At 40.3% G+C, this 19,719-nt stretch overlaps 1 protein-coding gene across 10 annotated transcripts in view; it reads right to left on the bottom strand.

Moving 5' to 3' along the window:
* MYO9A (myosin IXA) overlaps positions 1-19,719 on the bottom strand; it is a 189,893-nt gene that overhangs the window by 140,496 nt on the left and 29,678 nt on the right. For all 10 annotated transcript variants that reach the window (XM_052807707.1, XM_052807706.1, XM_052807711.1 and 7 more), the window contains exon 2: positions 13,467-14,388. In XM_052807707.1, coding sequence (XP_052663667.1) covers positions 13,467-14,309 — 843 coding nt within the window. In that variant the 5' untranslated portion in view covers positions 14,310-14,388. The remainder of the gene's footprint in view (positions 1-13,466; positions 14,389-19,719) is intronic.

The raw sequence follows: 19,719 nt of genomic DNA, 5'->3' as shown, positions 1-19,719 counted from the left end.
GCAGATGACCTACCTTGTTGAATTTTTAGGCATACTTCACAAGCAAGGAAAGGTCTTTGAAGGTCTCTGCTCTTTCCATGATATTATTTTTCCCCCGTTTAATGCTAATCTAAAACTTCTGCCAATAAGAGTATTCTGATTTAAAGCAAACGTATGGTGGCAATTATGAGAGGATGCAGGAGCAGGTTATTCTTTGCTTTAATTTGCAGAAAAAGAAAAGCAAGGGGGAAAAAATGAGCATTGTTGTGCTCTAATTGCTACACAAAAATCACTGCCCAAACCAGGGTTGTGTACGGGCAACCTATATACACTGACAACACTGCTCCGAGGACCATGCTGGGAATTATAGATCATCATCCTGGTACGGACCAGCTGCTATTTTGGGGGAAATTCCTTTAAAACTGACGTAATACTTAAAATTATAAGTTAGCATTGACATCCTTTTCAACTCCCAATTACACACCTATATACTGGAGTAGCATCTCCAGTTATTTGGCAGGGCCACTCGTACACAACAAGCAATATATAATACACCTCGACTTTTCATTAACAGATGCAATAATTAGCATATCGGACAAATTTCCATTGCTAATTTGTCTCCAAAATATTTTAAGTATCCACCATGGATGTGCTTTTCCACAGCAAAAAAGGGTTTACTCGTATTATCACATGCATTCTTCTGAAGCTTGAGAATTAAGTTAAAATAATGCTTTTTACAAGGAGGATGCTAAGCTTCACGCCAAGCCATGACCCAGAGAAAGAAGCAGGGTTTTACTTCATTATTTTGGGCTTCTATATGACACCTGCAATGCAGATTTTTTTGTGTGTATGCATTATTATATTACATATATTATTATAATAGATATTATAATATATATTATTTTGGACTTCTATATGACACCTGCAATGCAGATTTGTGTGTGTGCATGTATATATTATTATATTAAATTACATATATTATTATAGTAGATATTATTATCATATATATTATTTTGGACTTCTATATGACACTTGCAATGCAGATTTGTGTGTGCATCTGTGCGTATATATATATGTACGCACACACAATCTCCCAATACTTGCAAAATACCACCACATGCTCATGCTTTTGTCTAGCTGCTATTTGGAGAAATTAAAAATATTTACTCATTATAATTTTTCCTGGAAAGCACATCCCGCTGCATAGCAGGTCAGCTCTGCCCCATGCACGCAGCAGAGCGGTGCCTGTGCTTACAGCCGCTCCTCTGCTTGCTGCCGCCATCGCTGCACCTCAATTAGCAGAGAGGCTTTTTGCAGGGTGATCGCGTGCATTCATCTACCTCTGATTAACAGCTCTGGGAAAACATGCGATGGAGAGGGAATTGAGCGATCCGAAACACGGAGGCTAAAACAAAAAAGAGCAATGAAACACCAAAAAAACCCAAACATTACAGGTTGGGTTTGGCAGTGTGCTGGGATTAGATCACTGCGAATCCCAGCTTAAATAAAGCTCAAACATGAATTTCCTGACTAAGGTAAAAAAAAGCCTGGCTCAAATTTATGAACTGCTGGCAAGGTTACCTCTATCCCAGAGGCCTCCAAATACCAGGAAAACTCTGGCCCAGAAATGCAGAGTTCAGCCTGATAATTCAAATACATTCCTCTGAGCATCGTTGGTTTTGCAGCCGTAGCCTAGGCAATAAAGAAATAAACTCCAATACTTCCAACTTCGTATTTCTCAGAGCCTTAAATTAAACCATAGAAGTGTATTTCTAAAGCTTGCAAAGTTTATTTTTGATGAAGAAGTGGATATAAGCCTTGCAGAGAATGTTGTTTTAAGGAAGCAACCCCAAATCGTCCCCAGCTCCGTTGGATGCAGCCCACTCCACCTAGATTTTGTGAACAAAAAAAATATGGAATTTTCTATTCCTCAGAACAATCTTCTGGATCTCCTTAATTAAAGGATAATTCCATTTCACAGTGACGTTTGTAAGATAAGAAGAAAACCCCCAACTGAACCCCACACTTTCCCATGAGAGACTCAGCGCTACCCCTTACACCTACCAGCCTGTATTTAAAATATTCTGAATTCAGAGAAAGCAGTAATTCTTCAAAAAAAGATTTCACATTTATTAAATCTGTTTGGTCTCTTTCTTCTCTTTTTTTTTTTTTCCTTCTTTTTTTTCTTTTTTTGTTTCTTCTCTAAGCATGTCAGATGCTTCGCTGAAGTCGAGAGAGATTAGATATGCTTCATTTTGGAAAGCACTCGAGCATTGCATATTAAGGATACAGCTCCCACCCCGACCCGCCACACCAAACCTTTGCTCCCCAAACCTGCCATTTCTCCAAACAATTTCCAATTTCCTCGATGATAAAGCAGATTAAAGTTTTAACATTTTGCCCTTATCTTGGACGCAAGCATTTTTATCTACATGCTTTCGTTCTCCTTCAGCATCCCTCACACAGCTCCTTGTCCAAGATTTTTCTCCCAGTTAAAAACCATAAGTAAACCTGCCTACGTTGGGACAATCAATAAATCTTTAATCCCTACCACAAAGTTGCTGCATAGGAATCCCATTTCTCTGTTCTTGTTCCCTCCTATCAAACACAAGGATATTACAAATCTGGAAAATGCTGGCAAAAAACAAAAAGATTTTTTTTATTGCATTATCACCAGAAATTGCTGAACTTTTCTTTTTTTCTCCTCCCCTTTTTTTATTTCCTTTTTTTTTTTTTAATTAAAAAAGTCAGCCTTACCCCCCTCAGTTTTTGGTACGCATGCCCCTTTTTCTGAGACCTGTGTTCTCCATCTTCAAAACTTTACTTTTCTGAAAGTGGTGATGAGGGGAGAGAGCAGTTTTAAACAGAGTTTCTTACTCTAAAAAGGTCTTTTTAAATACAATTTCATTTTTTTCTCAAAATTCGTATTTTCTTAGTGTGTTGCATTAGCATTTAAGTATTTTAATAGGACTGCTTGGTAACTGCTACATTTTGACCTGCTACCAGTCTGCCCATAACAACATGAAGTGGTCCACATTAAATTAACCATCTTGGTAAACGCAGAAGCATTGAATATGTCCAGTAATGCTTAAAATCAGAAATATTCACAATTACTTGGATCCCTACTTCTCCTATAGTGGATTATATGGTTTCCTGGTACCTTGTATAATGGAAATAACTGAGACAATTTGCTTTCATGACCATAAATAATGGTTTTCCATAACTGCCAACCATCCTGATCTGGCTTGTGCTGTGCTAAATTTTAAATTATTTTGATTCTTAAACGACACTGTACCATCTCTTCCTCTAGTCTGGCTTTACTTACGGGTGTTGGTAGGGTCAGGACTCTTGAAAACGGAAACATATCCTTCTAAAAATGCTCCGCTCTTACAGCAAAGAAGATTAAATTATTCATTTCGCATCCAGACAGCTTTGCCGCAGCTGACAAGCACCAGTGTAGGAGGACGGCAGCTCTATTACACAGACACCATTCATTTTATCAATCGTGTCATTAAGACGTACCAAAAACTTTAGCTTTCATGTAGCCATAAGATGCATTTTTATGAAAATCCTTACTGGGTTAGCTGCAAGTGGTAGAGCCATCCAGGTGTAAGCCAAAAACCAAGCAGCATGCTGCTGTTCCTATGGTGCTGGCTGGAACAAAGATAATTTACAGTAGCCATCACAAGCTTCATGTAATGAAGCTGACCCCCAAAAACCACATCCAGATTTATTAGACAGAGATTGCCACCAATTTAGGAGATCCCTGAGTCACAGATGACTGAAAGTGGTGGCACTAGCAGGGAAGCATCACCCTGCCCTGCCTGACGTCCTCCCAAGGACAGGATGAAGGATGAGGTGAAGCCTTCATCTGGCTGAGCACAGCCATCCTCGTGGGCAAAGGAGAAGGACCTCAGTCTCCAAGGCTCTCTACAAAACAGGGGTGGTGCTTACCTACATCGTGAAGCTTCAGGGGAGCAAGCAGTGATGCACATGGGGCACCAATCGTCCCAGTGATAGAAAGCTTCGTTAATTTGTTGCTCACACTGATGCAAAATGGACATAACTTTTTCTTTTTTTAATGCTTTATGTGTCCTAAAATAAATGATCTGCAAAATGGCAGTGCTGTTTTAAACTCAATGGAAAAAAGACAGTCTTAAAATTCAGCTTGTCCTTTCATCTTCTCTATCTCAGCCTTTGCCCGTAAAAGTCCAAATCCCCAATCACCGTGACAAAGCCAAAGGCTCAACTGTCTGGCACGACATTTATCCCTCATCCATCTTAATTAAACGAATAAAAGCAAGTTGCAATCGGCTGCTGCAGTAAACACAGATCCTTTCTCCAAACACGGGAAACAATGATTTTATTTGCCTACCCCAAATTGCTGCTGTGAGCTTCAGCAAGACTTGTGCAACATGGGTTTGGGGAAGGATCACTCCATCCCCCTCTGCCACATACTCCACTAACTTAACTTCTATATAATATTTAACCTTAGAGGCTGAACAAATTGATCATTGCTCTGGAGCAGCTATCTGCCTATGCTTTGCTATATTGCCTTCCCTTTTTTAATCGATTTCTGTTGAATTTGACAAAGCTATTTGGTCAAAGCAGGAGGCACTTGGTTAAGCTTCTTTATATCTGGCAGACACTGGGACCACAAAGAAAATGCAATCTTCTCCAAGCTGTAGAAGAGATGGTCAACACTGCTCATCCCGGCAATTCTTGGGTTTGGGCATTTTCATTGATACAACCCTAAACAGTGATCGCTATTCACAACAATGCTCATGCTCTACTTGCAGTAATCAATGAATGCGTCGACTTCTCTCTTCCCATAGGAAGCATACGGGGAAATAAGGCATACACATCGTATTGCTGCAGTGCTGTAGTTGGCTCAGGAGGTCTTCAAAGGGAACCTTGACCCCCCCACACTAAATCCACTTCAATTTCTGTGCTCCAAAAGTGCTGCAATTCAAACTAAATCCTGGTTGTAGGCAACCGAGGTTGTCTGCTGCAGGACCAGATGGGAGCTCATCCACAGCAAGACCCTGGAGGCGCACACATGGGCTCGGCACTGGCTGCTTCCCTCCGCGCAATGGCTCCCTGTTGTGCTGAACCGCTTGCTAACATATATATAGGGTGTACATGCACATATATAATGTATGCATGTATACGTATCTTTAACTCCCATCAAGGTACTTCAGTCCCTTTACAAATATGATGCTTGCAGATCTGTCCAGGCTCATACAGGAAAACAAAGAAGAGACAGGAGCAAGTGCCAGCGATGTGCACATACTTTAGAAGTAACCTCTTCCTTTAGGTTTATATACATCAACAGTCACTGAAGACATTGAAAGGAAAAAAACATAAACTAATTGCTTTTTCTCTGTCTCTCCACGGTATAAAATAAGTGACAATAGCAATTCCTGAGCTATAAATAGCAATTCCTGTGCTATAAATAAGAAGGGAACACCTCTCACATTTGAAGACACTGAGAACAGATTCCAAAAATTTTATTTGCTGCCTTGGGAATCAATTTGTTCCAACTCCCAGAGCGCAGTAAGATACCACCACCTTGTCATTGAGCAGACAAGAGAGGGCATTTCTCCTTGGGGCAGCAAAACAAAACACTCTCACCAGAGATGTTTAGTGGACAGCACTCACGTTTTGCCCCTGGAAGAGCCACAGGGACAGTAGAAACCATTAAAAAGCCATAATTTGTCAACTGCTACCACCAGAGCCGGGTGTAGTCCCCATCCTACAAAGGCTCCTTGTTCTCAGGCTCTTCTGTTCCCCACGAAGGGCGACCATGCTGCAGGACAGCACCTATCTCTGACATTGACCCAGCACCCAAACCCAGTGTGTAGAATCCGATATGGGTTCCCCAGCCACAAAAACAACTCAGAAGGGTCTCAGTAAATGGTCCTAAAAACAAAATCTGTATTTTGACTGGAAGAAGGGAGGGGGGGAAAGAAATAAAATCCCTACTAGAGCATTAATCTTTCATTCCGTGACTAAAAAAAGACAGTGCCATATTAACTACGCACATTGGGACAAAAAGTCTGCACCTCAGTTATCGATATTAAGTCCTCATGGAAGCCTTACTGGACAGTAGCAGCATGATCTTTGATCAAAAACATTACTTATCAGAGTGCTACATTTTCATTATACTATTTGATAAATATATATAGTGAAAAATGAAACAAAAAGCTTTCAGAAAAGAGGTCCTTCCTTCATGCTTTATAAAATGTGCACCTTGATATTCAAGTTTAAAAAAAATAAAAGCTTAATACAAACCCAAATAACAGAAACACTGGTGCAATAAGTCAGCGGAAGATAATAAAATGGTATTAAGGAAGTCAATTGTTCTCTAATACCGTATAATGCTGAGCATCATCTGGGTTTGCTACGGTTGCATGCAAGCATGAATACATGGTCCCTGCTCGGGTCAGACTCAGGATTATATTGTACAGCTATATATAGATAAATATCTATACAATCTAGGTATCCAGATATCTAGGGGTCCATAAAGTCTGGATATCGAGGAGTCCCTAAAGTCAAGATCCAGATATCTATAAAATCTAGATCTAGATATAGATCAACAGAGGAAAAAGCAAAACCCTAAACTATCAGTGAAAGAAAACTAAAGAAAAGGATAAAAATGGAAGGGTATGAATGAGAATGAATGGCAAAACAAAACAACTCCGCCAAGAAGAGATGGCAAGGAGGGAGGGAAAAAAGATGGGATGCTTGGACGTGTAGGTGCAATAAAATGCTCCCTGTAAGGCAAGCGCTCCACCCAGCAAAAGCGGGGTTTTATTTAGCATTTCCCTCCTGGAAACAAAATAGCTGCTAATTCTTAAGGGTGGAGAAAAAGGCAGCTTCGCATAAACCTGCTTTAATAACTAATCCATTTTGCTGCAGTCATCACAGGTCAGAAATAACAATTTTTGTCATTCAAGCATAATAAGCTGGACTTTGGTGTAACCAAAGAACTACTTGCTGAAGGTAGCAAATAATGAAAAATAATAATATTAAACTCAGCTACCGATACAGACAATCTGGATATTGCAGGAAGACTCTAAAATGAAAATATTGAATAATTCAGCATCAGAGAAACGGATGAACAAGACACTATTTGATACAGAGCTTGAAACTGTAAAATATCCCCAGCTGAAGAATAACAGCATTTTGAAAGCGCTGGTGAAAAGCATTTGGTGCATGAGCCTTGCTGTATGACTCCTTTGTGTCACTGCTGCCGGCGGAGGCCTGCACAAATTCTTCCCACATTAGGCATCATCTGTATAATCTCTGTGCACTGCTCCCTCTCTAACCTTTCCATGCACTGGGGAGGGAAGAACGCAAGGCGAAAAAATCCTGGCTGCTGCATTAAACACCTACCCCAAACTCAGACCACACAGGAGATCAATAATATTTTTATATATTATAGGTTAAAAATGATCAGAAGTGAGTAATGAGCAGAACAACGAGTCTTCTCTCTCCCCTTCATATAAACCCATTTTTCAGATATAAAACCTCTAGAGCCACATGACACAACCTAATTACTTTAAAATCAGTTTATTGGAAACTGAATGTCATGAACTAAATCAGATTTTTTTTTTTTTAAAGTCCATTTTAATGAAATTTGGTTACCTCCCATTAATACTGTACCAAGCAGGAAAAAAAATGAATATACTCAAGGTTTACCTCCCATTAATACTGTTCCAAGTAAAAATATGAATATGTTGGATTTGATAATGCCTTTTCTTGCAGGGAAATAATTGCACCATAATTTGCAGTATAAAAACAGCATCACCTTATCTTGGCTATGCACTGCAGGAGTTAAGAGGGTGGGATCTACCAGCTGAGCTGGATCCTACCTGGGATTACTACAGGTCTTGCATGCATCCAGCCAAATTGCTTGGGAAAAGCAGTGGAGGATGAATGCACATTTAGCTTTAGCATCTCCATGTTGTCCAATGCCACTCGAATATACTGAAAGTCCAGGACATGCTCGATTCTTCTAGTTAATTGATTTTTTTTTTTAACTCCGCTCAATAGCTCTTTGTTTCGCTCTGGAAACATTCAGCAGCATCTACTGAAATTTTGGCAGCACAGTATCATTTTCACTCGCACCTAACAGCAGCCAGCTCTTCAGCTGTTGCTGCGGGAGCTTAATTCAGCTCGGTAAAAGGAGGGAAGGAAGATGTACATTATCACGGCAGAGTCCTATAAAATAAAATTCAGTATCTTCCAGTTGCTGCTCACATTTTCCTCTAACAATCAGGATTTAAAAAAAAATGAGAAAAATAACAGCTTTTAGACTTCTAGACCTTATAGATTAAGACTATAAATTCCCCGTACAAGCAAACCACACATATTGTGTAATATTGCTCCAGAAATCAAAAAGCAATTCCAGTTGCTGTTCCTAAGGTTTCTATGCAAACCACCACCTATTGGGAATGCAAATAGCATTGCCACCACTACAAAAGGCTAGCTGCAATTTTTTCAAAAGCAATTCAAGCAATCAACTCCTTTTTTTCCGGCATAGATGCTGCAGATGCACATCAGCTGTGAAGGACAGCAACAGCTACCCTCCACTACCAACACTGTGTTCCTTAGCCTGTCATAGAAACATTTCCTTTTGCTAATTTTTTTTTCCCCCCGAGCAATTGACAAATCCCCACTGGGACATTTGAAGATGCATGTAAACAGCTGCTTAGAAAACATGTCTGGTTTTTGCAGTTGCCATCACAGTACTTCTTGTGACAAATGAGACGTTGAGAAAGTTACGGATGATAAAACGATCCGGTGCAGACTCCTTTAGATCTAGACTCATCGGATACCTGTCCGGGGACCTTCAGGCATACCCGAGCCAGGGAGAAATTTGCTACTTTTGCATTTTTGCTGAGAATTGGGGGGGGGGGGGGGGGGGGGTAACATGATGTCATAAATTAACTTGCATTCAAACCTCCCCAGGGAAGCTGAAACACGGTTTATGTTTGGCTTTGCACAGAACGGAGGAGGATGCTCACATGCTGCATCGTGCACTGGCACAGGGTGATGATCCCAGGGAGGGCTGGGGAGCAGCACACCAACATCCCACCTCTAAAGGTTTATGTCTATGAAAACAAGCTGGGCTTCCAATATAAAGTTCATCTGGATGTTTCTAGCTAATCTAATTAAAGAGAAAACAGGATCTTAAAATACTGTCCTAAGTTCACATGAACAAGTTACCTACCCATGGGGTAAAATAGCCCTGTGGCTAAACCACACTTCTCCAGGTAGACCACTAATTGAATCAGAGAATGGTTTGGGTTGGAAGTGACCTTCAAAGATCATCTAGTCCAACCGCTCTGCCATGGGCAGGGGCATCTTACACTAGATCAGCTTGTTCAACCTGTCCAACCTGACCTTGAAGACTTCCAACGATGGGGCATCCACAAACTCCTCTGGGCAACCTCTTCCAGTATCTCACAACCCTTCATTAGACATCCTGTGATAACGACTTTTGGGTTTTTTTTTTTTTAGAGCAAACCTTTAATTGTGGCTTTCAGAATTAGATATGAAGTAGAAACACTTCATGGTCTTCATAAGTTGCCTATAGGAAGCTCCTCCTATTCCCCTCTCCAAAAAAAAGTGCAATTGTTGGAGTAAAGCATTTGCCTGACTGGCACACTTCCTTGGTGCTTTCTTAAATAATATCAGGGTTGGCACCTAAATGAAAAACAAACTACCTACGTGGCAGCAAAGCTGCTCACTCTGGGTCCCTGATGGAGCATGAAGCTGAGCATTATGAAGAATTTAATGTAAAGTATTGCATGAAGTCTATCAGAAACAGAACAGAATTGCAGCACATGCAACTCTTCCTCTGGTAACTACATAAAATAATTGAATTTGAGAAGCTCAGTCTTGAAACTGAATAGCCAGGCAGCAAAATTTTGGTAAGCTCAGCTCTACAGATACCCTGCTGAAAAAGCAATCTTCTATAGGGAAAAACGTGCTTTATAAGAAAATAGGGGAAAATACAGAAAAAACATAAGGAAAATCACCTTTTAAAACCAATTGGGACCTTGTTATGAGAAAAATAAGTACAGTATTTAAGTAATATCATTTATCACAAATAAGTAATATATAAATATGTAAATATTTTATAATATCATTTATCACAAAACAAAAAAGGCATATTGCAACCACTCCAAGGAGCACCACTACAAAAAAGCTTGCCTATTAAATCCCATTGTAGGAAAAAGAAAATCCATAGGACCTATGTCAAAGACACCTTTTAAAGGACATGCTTGGTTTCAGTACACACCTCTAACTACAGTCACTGCTACACACAACTACTGGATGATATTACTGTGTTTGGATGGCAGTAACAGGTTGCCTTGACAGCTGTCCCCAAAAATGCAATTTGGACAAGGCTCACAGGAATCTCGTGCAACAAAAAACATTCACAAACAATACCCTGAGGCTATTCAAAAAAAGGTAAATTAAGAAAACACTGACGCTGAAGAAGAAAAAAAAAAAAAAAAAAAAAATCTTAATTTTGCTCCACTTCCGCTCCTGCTACGTGAACACGACTGCAAAGGCATTCCCAGGAACGGGTGGTTCAGTGCAAACACTCGTGCTACCAGCAATGCTTTGCAAGCAGGGAAAGAAAAAGAGATTAATGGGTCCAAGTAAACTCTTATTTGCTGTGCTCCATTCCCCAAATCGGAAATCGCAGCATGAAAAGTTATGTTGCTGCCTCCTACAAGACAAGCCTAAGCTGAATGTAATTTAATTTTAAATACGCAGAGGGAAAACAAGGGGATCGAAGAAGGTGTCTGGAGGGAGGGAGAAGAATGAAGAAAAAGAGGAAAAAAAAATACACAAGTTTGGCATCTAAACTTACAGAGAAGTGAAAAGTGTATTTCAACCACAAATGCAAGGAATCAAAAGGTCAAATCTGCAAATGGGTGGCAGGGTAACACAACCCTTTAAAACAGATCTTCTCTGAAGATCCCTTTTTTAGGAAATTTTAGGAAGGGAAGGAAAAGCAGAAGTATGCACATTTTATCTTTAAGCCTGCATGATTTGTGGCTATTTGGGACTGGCGCCGGCAGAGCAGAAGAAATTCTGGATTACCCTCACTTTCTCCAAGAGACCTGGAGGCAGCTAGGGAAGCACAACAGCAGCCGTCCAGCTGCCAGAGTGAAGGAATGCAAACTTCTGTTCCAAAAGCAAAAGAAATAACAGATATGATTCAGATTTTTTTTTCCCCTTAAAAACAGCTGCAGATCTTGCGAAAGGAAAGCAAAGAGGCTTAGTGCATCCCTCCCCTGTACCTAATCCCAACATACGCAACAGTCCCTGGGAAGAAGTAAGTGGCCATCACCAAAGCAGCATTACCAGTAAACTGTTTGCACTGCTGCCCTCCATCCAAGAACCAAGCAAGTAGATTTAAACTTCAGGTCCTGAAACACGGGGGTAACAACAGGGATCCTGATAATCAGGGATCTTCAAATTGGACCATCCTGAAATTTCTTGCACCCTCTCTCTCTGTTTGATAGCATAAAATAACACGAAGCAGAGAAAGAAAAGCAAAGAAACGTGCAGTTCATGGGCATCCTCTATTTTTTGCCTCTGGACACAAGCTTGTTTGACTATAAGCAATGACTGTAAGTCTGTGTTTGGGGGGGGGGGGGAAGAAGATTTAATCTTTCAAGTAGGTGGAACAGTTCATTTATTTAAGAGACTGCATCAGTGGATTGAATGATACTCAGGCAGTTTTGCAACTGGACTATTTTATCTATTCCTGAAAAAAGTAGAATTTAAGAAAAAAACAATTCCCAAAACTTCCTTTTAACTTCTCTTTCATAGAGATCTCTCTTCTCCACCCATGGAAATCTAAGCTAGACAGAGATGCTCTCTCTGACACTACTTAACAGAACTATAAAGTGGACCTTGGTTCAACAAGATACATTAAAAAGCATACCAAAAACCAAACAGGCATGCAAATGTTTCAAATAAATAACAGGATTGGATGTAGAATAAAATTGTTTTCATACCTGTTTTCTCAAAATTAATGTGGTCGCCTAATTGGGTCACCACAGTAACAACCATTAACTACAGACTATCGGAGCCTGGTCTGGTATTTTCTGATCAACTCCAGCAAGAAACAGCTCTGTAATCTTTTGCACAACAGGAGAAAAACTGGCGAGTGCAAGAATGGAGAGTCCACTTGCCTGTGTGCTTTAAAAGAATTAACACACAGTTTCATGCAGATTGTCAAAAAAAAAAAAAAAAAAAGCCTTTTTAATTTCTTTACCTTCAGTTTGTTACACAGCTTTGCTGCTTTTCAGGGCAAAGCCCATCCTAAATGACTTTATCATTTTCTAACTCCAGATTAAATTAGCTCAGCCCATTCTACCTGACACGAAAACATAAAAAAACTTGTTGGCTTTGCAAAATGAAGCTGTTCACTTATCCTTAGCTGAGACATCCATGAGCACATCCCAGTCTTCTGCTGGTAGCTGAAGCTGACCCAAGTCCTCAGACTCATTAACGAAATATAGACACAAAGAATAGATATCTTTGTGTGCAACTGCCAAAAACCCCTTTCAAAATAGAAAACAAATCCCCCCAAATCCACGACTTTTACTATCCTTTATTTGAAGCCACTTTTTATTTTAAGAGAAGAAAACACAGCCATCAAGCCACCTCTCTGTACTGCGGCTTCAAAGAACAACAACAGCACAGCTGAAGCTGATGCTCACATCACCCACATGCAGACAGGCTTTAACAAACAAAACTATTTAAACAAGCAAAATTGGCAATTCTGAGGAAAACCATTTCAAAGAGTTTTGGCAATCTCAAGGCAAATTGATTAATGAATGCTTGTATCCCTCTTTAGAGTTTCATATCTGCAAAGTTAATGGTGCAATTCATCTTATCTCCTTTCCTACCCGGGAAAAGTCCTCATAAAGTAACTAATCACACCATCCAAATCAAGTACTTATGATTAAAAAATAAAATTTTGACCATGAACATTACCTTTGATCTCTTCCCCAGCTCAATGAAGTTGAGGGCATTGGTGGTAAATACTCCATAAATACAACACTATCAATATATTATGTACAATGAATTCTCTTTTCAATGTACTATAAAGAAAGGCTACCGATAATTCAAGAAAGGCTTTTACATTTCCATTTGCAAACTGAAAAAATCACTGAGATATACCAGTATTAAGAAACACTTGAGTGAAAACAAAACATTAATAAATTTGTCAGAAAGCCATCTGCTGTACTCCTATTCTTCCTTTTTTTTGAAGCAGGTAGTATTCCATAGGCAGAAACACAGCCTTCTGTTATTGCTAACACTGTTGTAACTTTATCATCAGCCTTTAGCAGATAACACCAGACTAGTGTCATAATAAAACCCCAACTACTTGCAGGGGGTTTTTTCACCATTAAAAAGTTTCCACACTACTATAGTTTTCATCTTACCTCAAGCACTGGTCCAGCTCCAAGAATAATCTGTTCTACTCCGCTGGCAAATCCCTTCTGGCTGAGGGCAGTGAGGTGATGAATCAGAAAGTTGGTGCTCTGTGTCTTTCCCGACCCGCTCTCTCCCGAAATCACGATGCACTGGTTCTTCCTCCGCTGAAGCATGGCGTGGTAAGCCACGTCTGCCACAGCATAAATATGGGGCTCCAGCTTTCCCAGCTGATGGTTATCATACATCTTGACATACTTGGGGTTATAAATAGGTAGAAACTTGAATGGATTAATAACAATGAGGATGCTGCCTACATAAGTGTAGATTTTTTCTTGCTTGAAGCGGTTTCTGAGATTTTCCAGGAGCGTTTTCTCGTTCAAGTCCGGCAGGCTGCACAAGTCATCGTAGTCCTTCTGCTGCGGCTGGGGAAGGAAGCCACGCTCCACCATCCTGCGACGCTCCTCCGTCACCCGCAGCCAGGACTGGAGGCTCCCATAGTGAATGGACCCATCCAGGTTCTTCTCTCGCAGGAGGAAGCGATAATCCTCGCCACTGATGCGGTTCTCCAGGGCCATGCGAGGCCACAGCATCATGCGCTGGACAGGGCAGTCCGTAGGGTTGAGGATCCATTCCTCCCCACCAAACTCCTTCACTTCGGCAAGGACATAACATTTTGTTTTCTCGAGCTGAAGTTTATTAATGAGTGAATCAATCACCTCGGCGGCCGTGGAAGTTTTCCTGGCGGTGATGGGGCAGTAGATAGTCCCTTCTGCGATGCTCCCAGGGTATATGTGCAGCGTGTACTCGCTATCCTCAAAGCGTCGTCTTCCTCCAACATCATTTACACTCATATTGGATCCTTTCCCATCAGTACCTGCGCCGCATAGTCAGGACCGTCCTATATCTTGTCAGGTCATCATGTTAGCAATGCTAAAAAAAAGGCAAAACAAAATAGGTTAGGTGTTTTATCTTGGCAGAGGTCCTTGAAAAACATTGATGTGCACCATGAGATGCAATGAAGCAACTCAAGTGATGATACCAATCGCCTTAAAGAAAGCAAATGATGATTCCCAACTGACATCTGAAAAGACAGCAGTGTTTTCATACACCAAAGCTGTAATAAATAAAGGTATTTAATGCACAAACACTACCCACACCTCGGGCTCCTCTCTACTCAGACGTAACTACCCACAGTACCTCAAGCTTTTACTAATTTTTCCCTGACTCTGAAGCAGCAAAGATTCAAAAAGACCCTCTGATTTTCAGTGTATTTTACAGAGAATAAAATCAGTATTTTGTGAGCAACATACCAGACAGCCTGCTGAATCAATAGTGGCATTCTCCTCATGTCAAAAGTTGCTACAGCCTTATTGCTTAATATTACCAAATAACTTATTTAAGAGTTAGTGCCTCTATTTCTATGTTTGCATACTTCATGCCAACTTAGGGAAAGCATCATTCAGCTAACCATGACTTTGGAAAACACCCCTTGACCTTCCTGACACTGACTTACCCATACATCTAAATTACATATTTTCTAGATGTTGTTAAGAGAACTAAACCTTTTGAGATTTTGAACAGTTGCATAAAATGCTAACTTAAAAAAAACCCAAAAACTTAAAATATCACCTTAAAGGCATACTCCAACCAAAAGGAAAATGCCGCCTTTGTGATAGAATCATCCAATCGTTTAGGTTGGAAAGGACCTTTAAGATCATCGAGTCCAACCATTAACCTAACACTGCCAAGTCCACCACTAAACCATGTCCCTAAGCGCCACATCTACACGTCTTTTTAATACCTCCAGGGATGGTGACTCCACCACTTCCCTGGGCAGCCTGTTCCAATGCTTGACAAGCCTCTCGGTGAAGAAATTTTTCCTAGTATCCCATCTAAATCTCCCCTAGCGCAACTGGAGGCCGTTTCCTCTTGTCAATTCAAAGGCCTTCCTGAGCAATGTTCAAAATGAATCCTGAAACACAATAATTTGCCTAGTCACAAGTTTAAAAAAAAATTTAATTAATCAGTGGTCACAAGCTCCAAGTTCCCTCACATTGTAAAGGGACACATGACTCCTGCAGCAGCGCCCATCCAAGAGCACATACTGCTGATACACCCAATGCTTTGCTCCGACAATCCTGGGATGAGGACCTTGTACTGACATTATTATCCCTTGTATTGACATTATCCCACAGTCCTGTGCTGGTGAACAGTAGATAAACTCCTCTGTCTTCCTGCCCAGGAGATTTTCAACCCATTGGGATTCAAACAGTAACACTCTTCCACCCACAAAGTCAATCTTTTTCAGAGATGTCCATATTGGACATATCATCAGATACAAAGTATTACAGCCAACTCACTCGTACAATCTCACTTTTTATTTCTCTCGTACTGCTTAAAAAACACAGAACACAAATATCTGGCACTGAAACATCAAATGCACAGGTAATTTCTCAAACTTAATCACTACAAGACGACAACACCCCACCACCAGCCCCAAATGAAAGCAATTCCAGAGTTAGTGGTCCTCAGTTCTCCACCAATTAGTCCTAACAAACTCAAAACTCCCCCTAAAGATGTTAAGAGTTATTCCAATATAAAGACAAAGTTAACTACAAAGAAATGCAGAGGACCCTCAGAGCCAGGAACTGGGCAATGAAGTGGCAGGTGACACAATACACATAAAAGTTTACGTGATGCTCATCCTAACGTTACATATAACATTGAGCTTTTCCTTGAGCACTGCCCCACAGGAGCAAGACCTCATGACTATGACGGTTCCCTGACGGCATCAACAAAATGCTCAAGAATGGTCAAAAACTTGAGGTCAAAACCCACATCAGGTTTAGGGAGCTCCTGAACTTCAGATATTCAATGTCAGGAAGAGTATTCAGAGGAAGCATTTCACGTGGTTGTCCTGTCCTTGCACTCCTCCCCAAGTACCCAGATCCAAGACCTTCAGTCCAAGCACAGCCACCCTCATCATCTACATCCAGGCAAGGATGGGACTTGGAGATTTGTTTCATTTACTACAAAATTTCGGAGGTCCTCAAATGAAAAGCATTATTTTATGTTGTATTGTTTCTCGCTCCAATATTTCATTAAATATATTATCCCCAGTCACACACTATTCAAAGCAAAGAAATTATTATGTCACAGTGAAATACATCTGGCAGGGATTCACAGCGCATTGCTTGGTAGCAGGACATATATTATATACTGGGAAGCACTCCAGCTGCTTTCCTATAGCTTTAGTATAGGCACAGATGCAACAGGGATGATGTCAGTTAAGTGCTGGGTTAGGCTTTCTTTGTCTAGCTCTGACTCCAGCATCAGCTTTTCTTCAAGAAGGGAAAAAAAACCCACCACACTTAAACTAGATAATTCCTCATCGAGATTTTACTTCAAAGCTTATGACAAGAGGGCTGGCTATTTTTATTCAAGTTATCAGAGTGTATCAAAGACTGCTGACTCACATGAGAACTGCAAACAGGGCTTTAAGTTGGTTACCTTGAGCAAACCAACTTTCCCTTCTACCTCCTCCCTCCTGTCAAATACGTGCAAGTTCAATAAATCCTCTGTAAAGCATCAGGCCACTCTACCCCACCCACCCAAAAGCTTTCCTCACTTCTCTATAGATGCTTATTCTGCACAGACTCGGTAGAATAACAAAGACCTGTGTCTTCTGCATCCAAACAACTTGAATCCAGCAGAATTGCAAGCCAAGCATGAACCCCACGGAGATGTTAAAAGCCCCAGTAACTCTGAGAACGCAGAAGAGCCAAGTCCCCCCCAAAACCACTCGAACACCAGAAGCTTCCACTAACGACTAAGAAATTTAGCAAGGTCAGAAAGCAAAGAGGTGTTAATTTGAGCCTTATGAATCACAGGAGGGGTGCCACAGCATTTCCTTTTATTAACGCTAAACATGTCTTGGAGTATTACGTTGGGTCAAAGAAACGTTAATGAAGATAATTGCTTGTGGTCTCCCAACCACTGATGCACATGAGCCTGGCTCTGCTCAACATCAAACACGCCTCTTACAGACAGTCAGTTTCCAAAGTATTTTGGAGAAAATATTGCAATGAAATATGTGTAATTAGGTAATTAGCATATGTCAGGGAGAAAGGCTCTTCTAATGACAACTGTTCAAGCAGGCTGTTGGATTAGCTTTTACATGACTTTTAAAATTAATATTTTTGCATTTGGATACAAAAAATTAAATAGGAACATGAAAAGAGCAAAACAGAGTAAGTATTTTGCAACCCACTAATACTTGCTCTATGCGCTATTTTAATTAAAGGCATTTTGCATTGCTACGTGTTTACATTTAAATGAGAATATGATGCTACATCTAAGTCATTTATATAGGCTTATGGAAAAGAAAAGTTAGTGTTGTAATGAAAGGGGATGCTTGCCTCTGTACCCAAGTGGCAGATTATAAGATGACCTGACTTTACCACCAAGCTATCGTTCAGCTGCTTCACTCATGTACTGGCTTTGGCAAGGATGAAGGCGGCAGTAACAGGATGCTGATCCCACAGGAGAGGGAAACCCAGAGGATACATCAGACCTCAGAGGTCAGAAATAATTGCAAACTCCTGTGAACGCTCTGGCCAAAATTTATGGACTATGCATGCCTGTAAAAGGAAGAATTTATGATGTTTTAAGACAATATACTTTCAGCCTAATATTTGCTGTATCCTTTTCCATTTTCTACATCTGAATGAAGATTCTTACTCAAATTGACCCCTGCACGCTGATTTTGCTCAATTTTACGATCATAACATAATTCTATTTGCAATGTAAAAAGCATGATCTCCAAACAAACATGAGGTTAGGCCTTTATAAAAATGGCAATAATAATCTGATTACCAGCAGGTTGACAGAAAAAGCATACTAAGATTATGGCGGTCAACTAGGCTTTGTGCATACACTAAACTTGTAAATAGTGGTTTACTTTTACATTATATGCGATCTTTTACTAGTTGACCACAGTTCAATATACATAAGCATTGGTAGCAAATGTGCTTTCTCAAATTAAACATATATATGACTGCATATAGTGGCCGCCCTTGCATTGGGCTGCATTTTTTAGCAAGTGTTATTCTGTAAGCGATATCAAACAAATGAGGATGCTCCAATTACCTTCAGAAAGGTATCTGAAATGGAGGCTTTCGGTCATGCCATTTCTTTTTTTTCCATTCAGAAAGACCAATCTCAGTATTTTCATTTTCAGGGACAGCGTAAGCAACATGTGGCAAAAATCCAAAATAAACCATCCACTGGAAGCATCAGTACTCGTCATAAATAATCTGTGACAGCTAAAGCCTGAAATCATGGACAGAGTTTGCCAAATATTGGATGATTTGGAAAAAATAGAGATTAGTGTCAGCAGTGAGGCTGCTAAAGGGGCAATTCTGGAAGCAAAGTTCACTTGGTTTTATTATAACATCCCATAACCCAGACAAGGGACTACAAAAATAGTGAAGCCTTCTTCCCATTCCTAATCCTCAGGCAATCTTAACAGGCTCAGTTGCTCAAGACAGCCTGGATTTAACCATCCACCGGTATGTCAAAACACATACCATGTGGGACAGAAATTCCTGAAATAGATAAACTTTAAAAAATATGATAAAGAAACGGCCCATTTAAACACACTTCACTGCTCAATCTCAATATATATCAGCACAAGAGCTCTCCGAATTTCTCCTCTGCAGCAGCAAATAGCCTTGTGCCACTGGTACCCAAAATAACACCCCCATGACATCAAAACTGATGCCAGACTGACACATGTGTGACAGCTGATGCTGTAAAAACTACCACATCCTAGACAGGCAGAAAAGCCCATGTAGATGCTCAACATCTTGGTTATTATTGCACAGTTTTACATGTCAGTTCATTTGATCATCTATATAATGCTTATCTCTCTCCTTTTTATCTTCTTTCCCTTCTGCGCTCACCATATTTTTCTCTCCCCACTGTTGCTGATGGGAGAGAAACGTCATTATCATTGCTTAATCATCTACGTCAGTCTGAAAGAACCTTGTGGTGCAAGTGCAGGAGGTGGTGCTACCTAAAATGCATATTTATGGACCCATAAATGGGTCCCCTTTACTGGGAAGGCAGGACATGCAAAGGGGACTGTTTTGCAGTAAAACTGCATGCAAAATTTCTATAAAATTAGTTTCGCCCAAAAGAATGAAACCTCTAATGCAGGAAAAGTGAGATTTGTGTTATAGTGATCATAGAATGGTTTGA

This window comes from Harpia harpyja, chromosome 14 (genome assembly GCF_026419915.1).
Source record: "Harpia harpyja isolate bHarHar1 chromosome 14, bHarHar1 primary haplotype, whole genome shotgun sequence".
Classification (NCBI taxonomy): domain Eukaryota; kingdom Metazoa; phylum Chordata; class Aves; order Accipitriformes; family Accipitridae; genus Harpia; species Harpia harpyja.
Note: the sequence above shows the minus strand (reverse complement) of the source record. Positions and strands in the feature narration are given on the sequence as shown.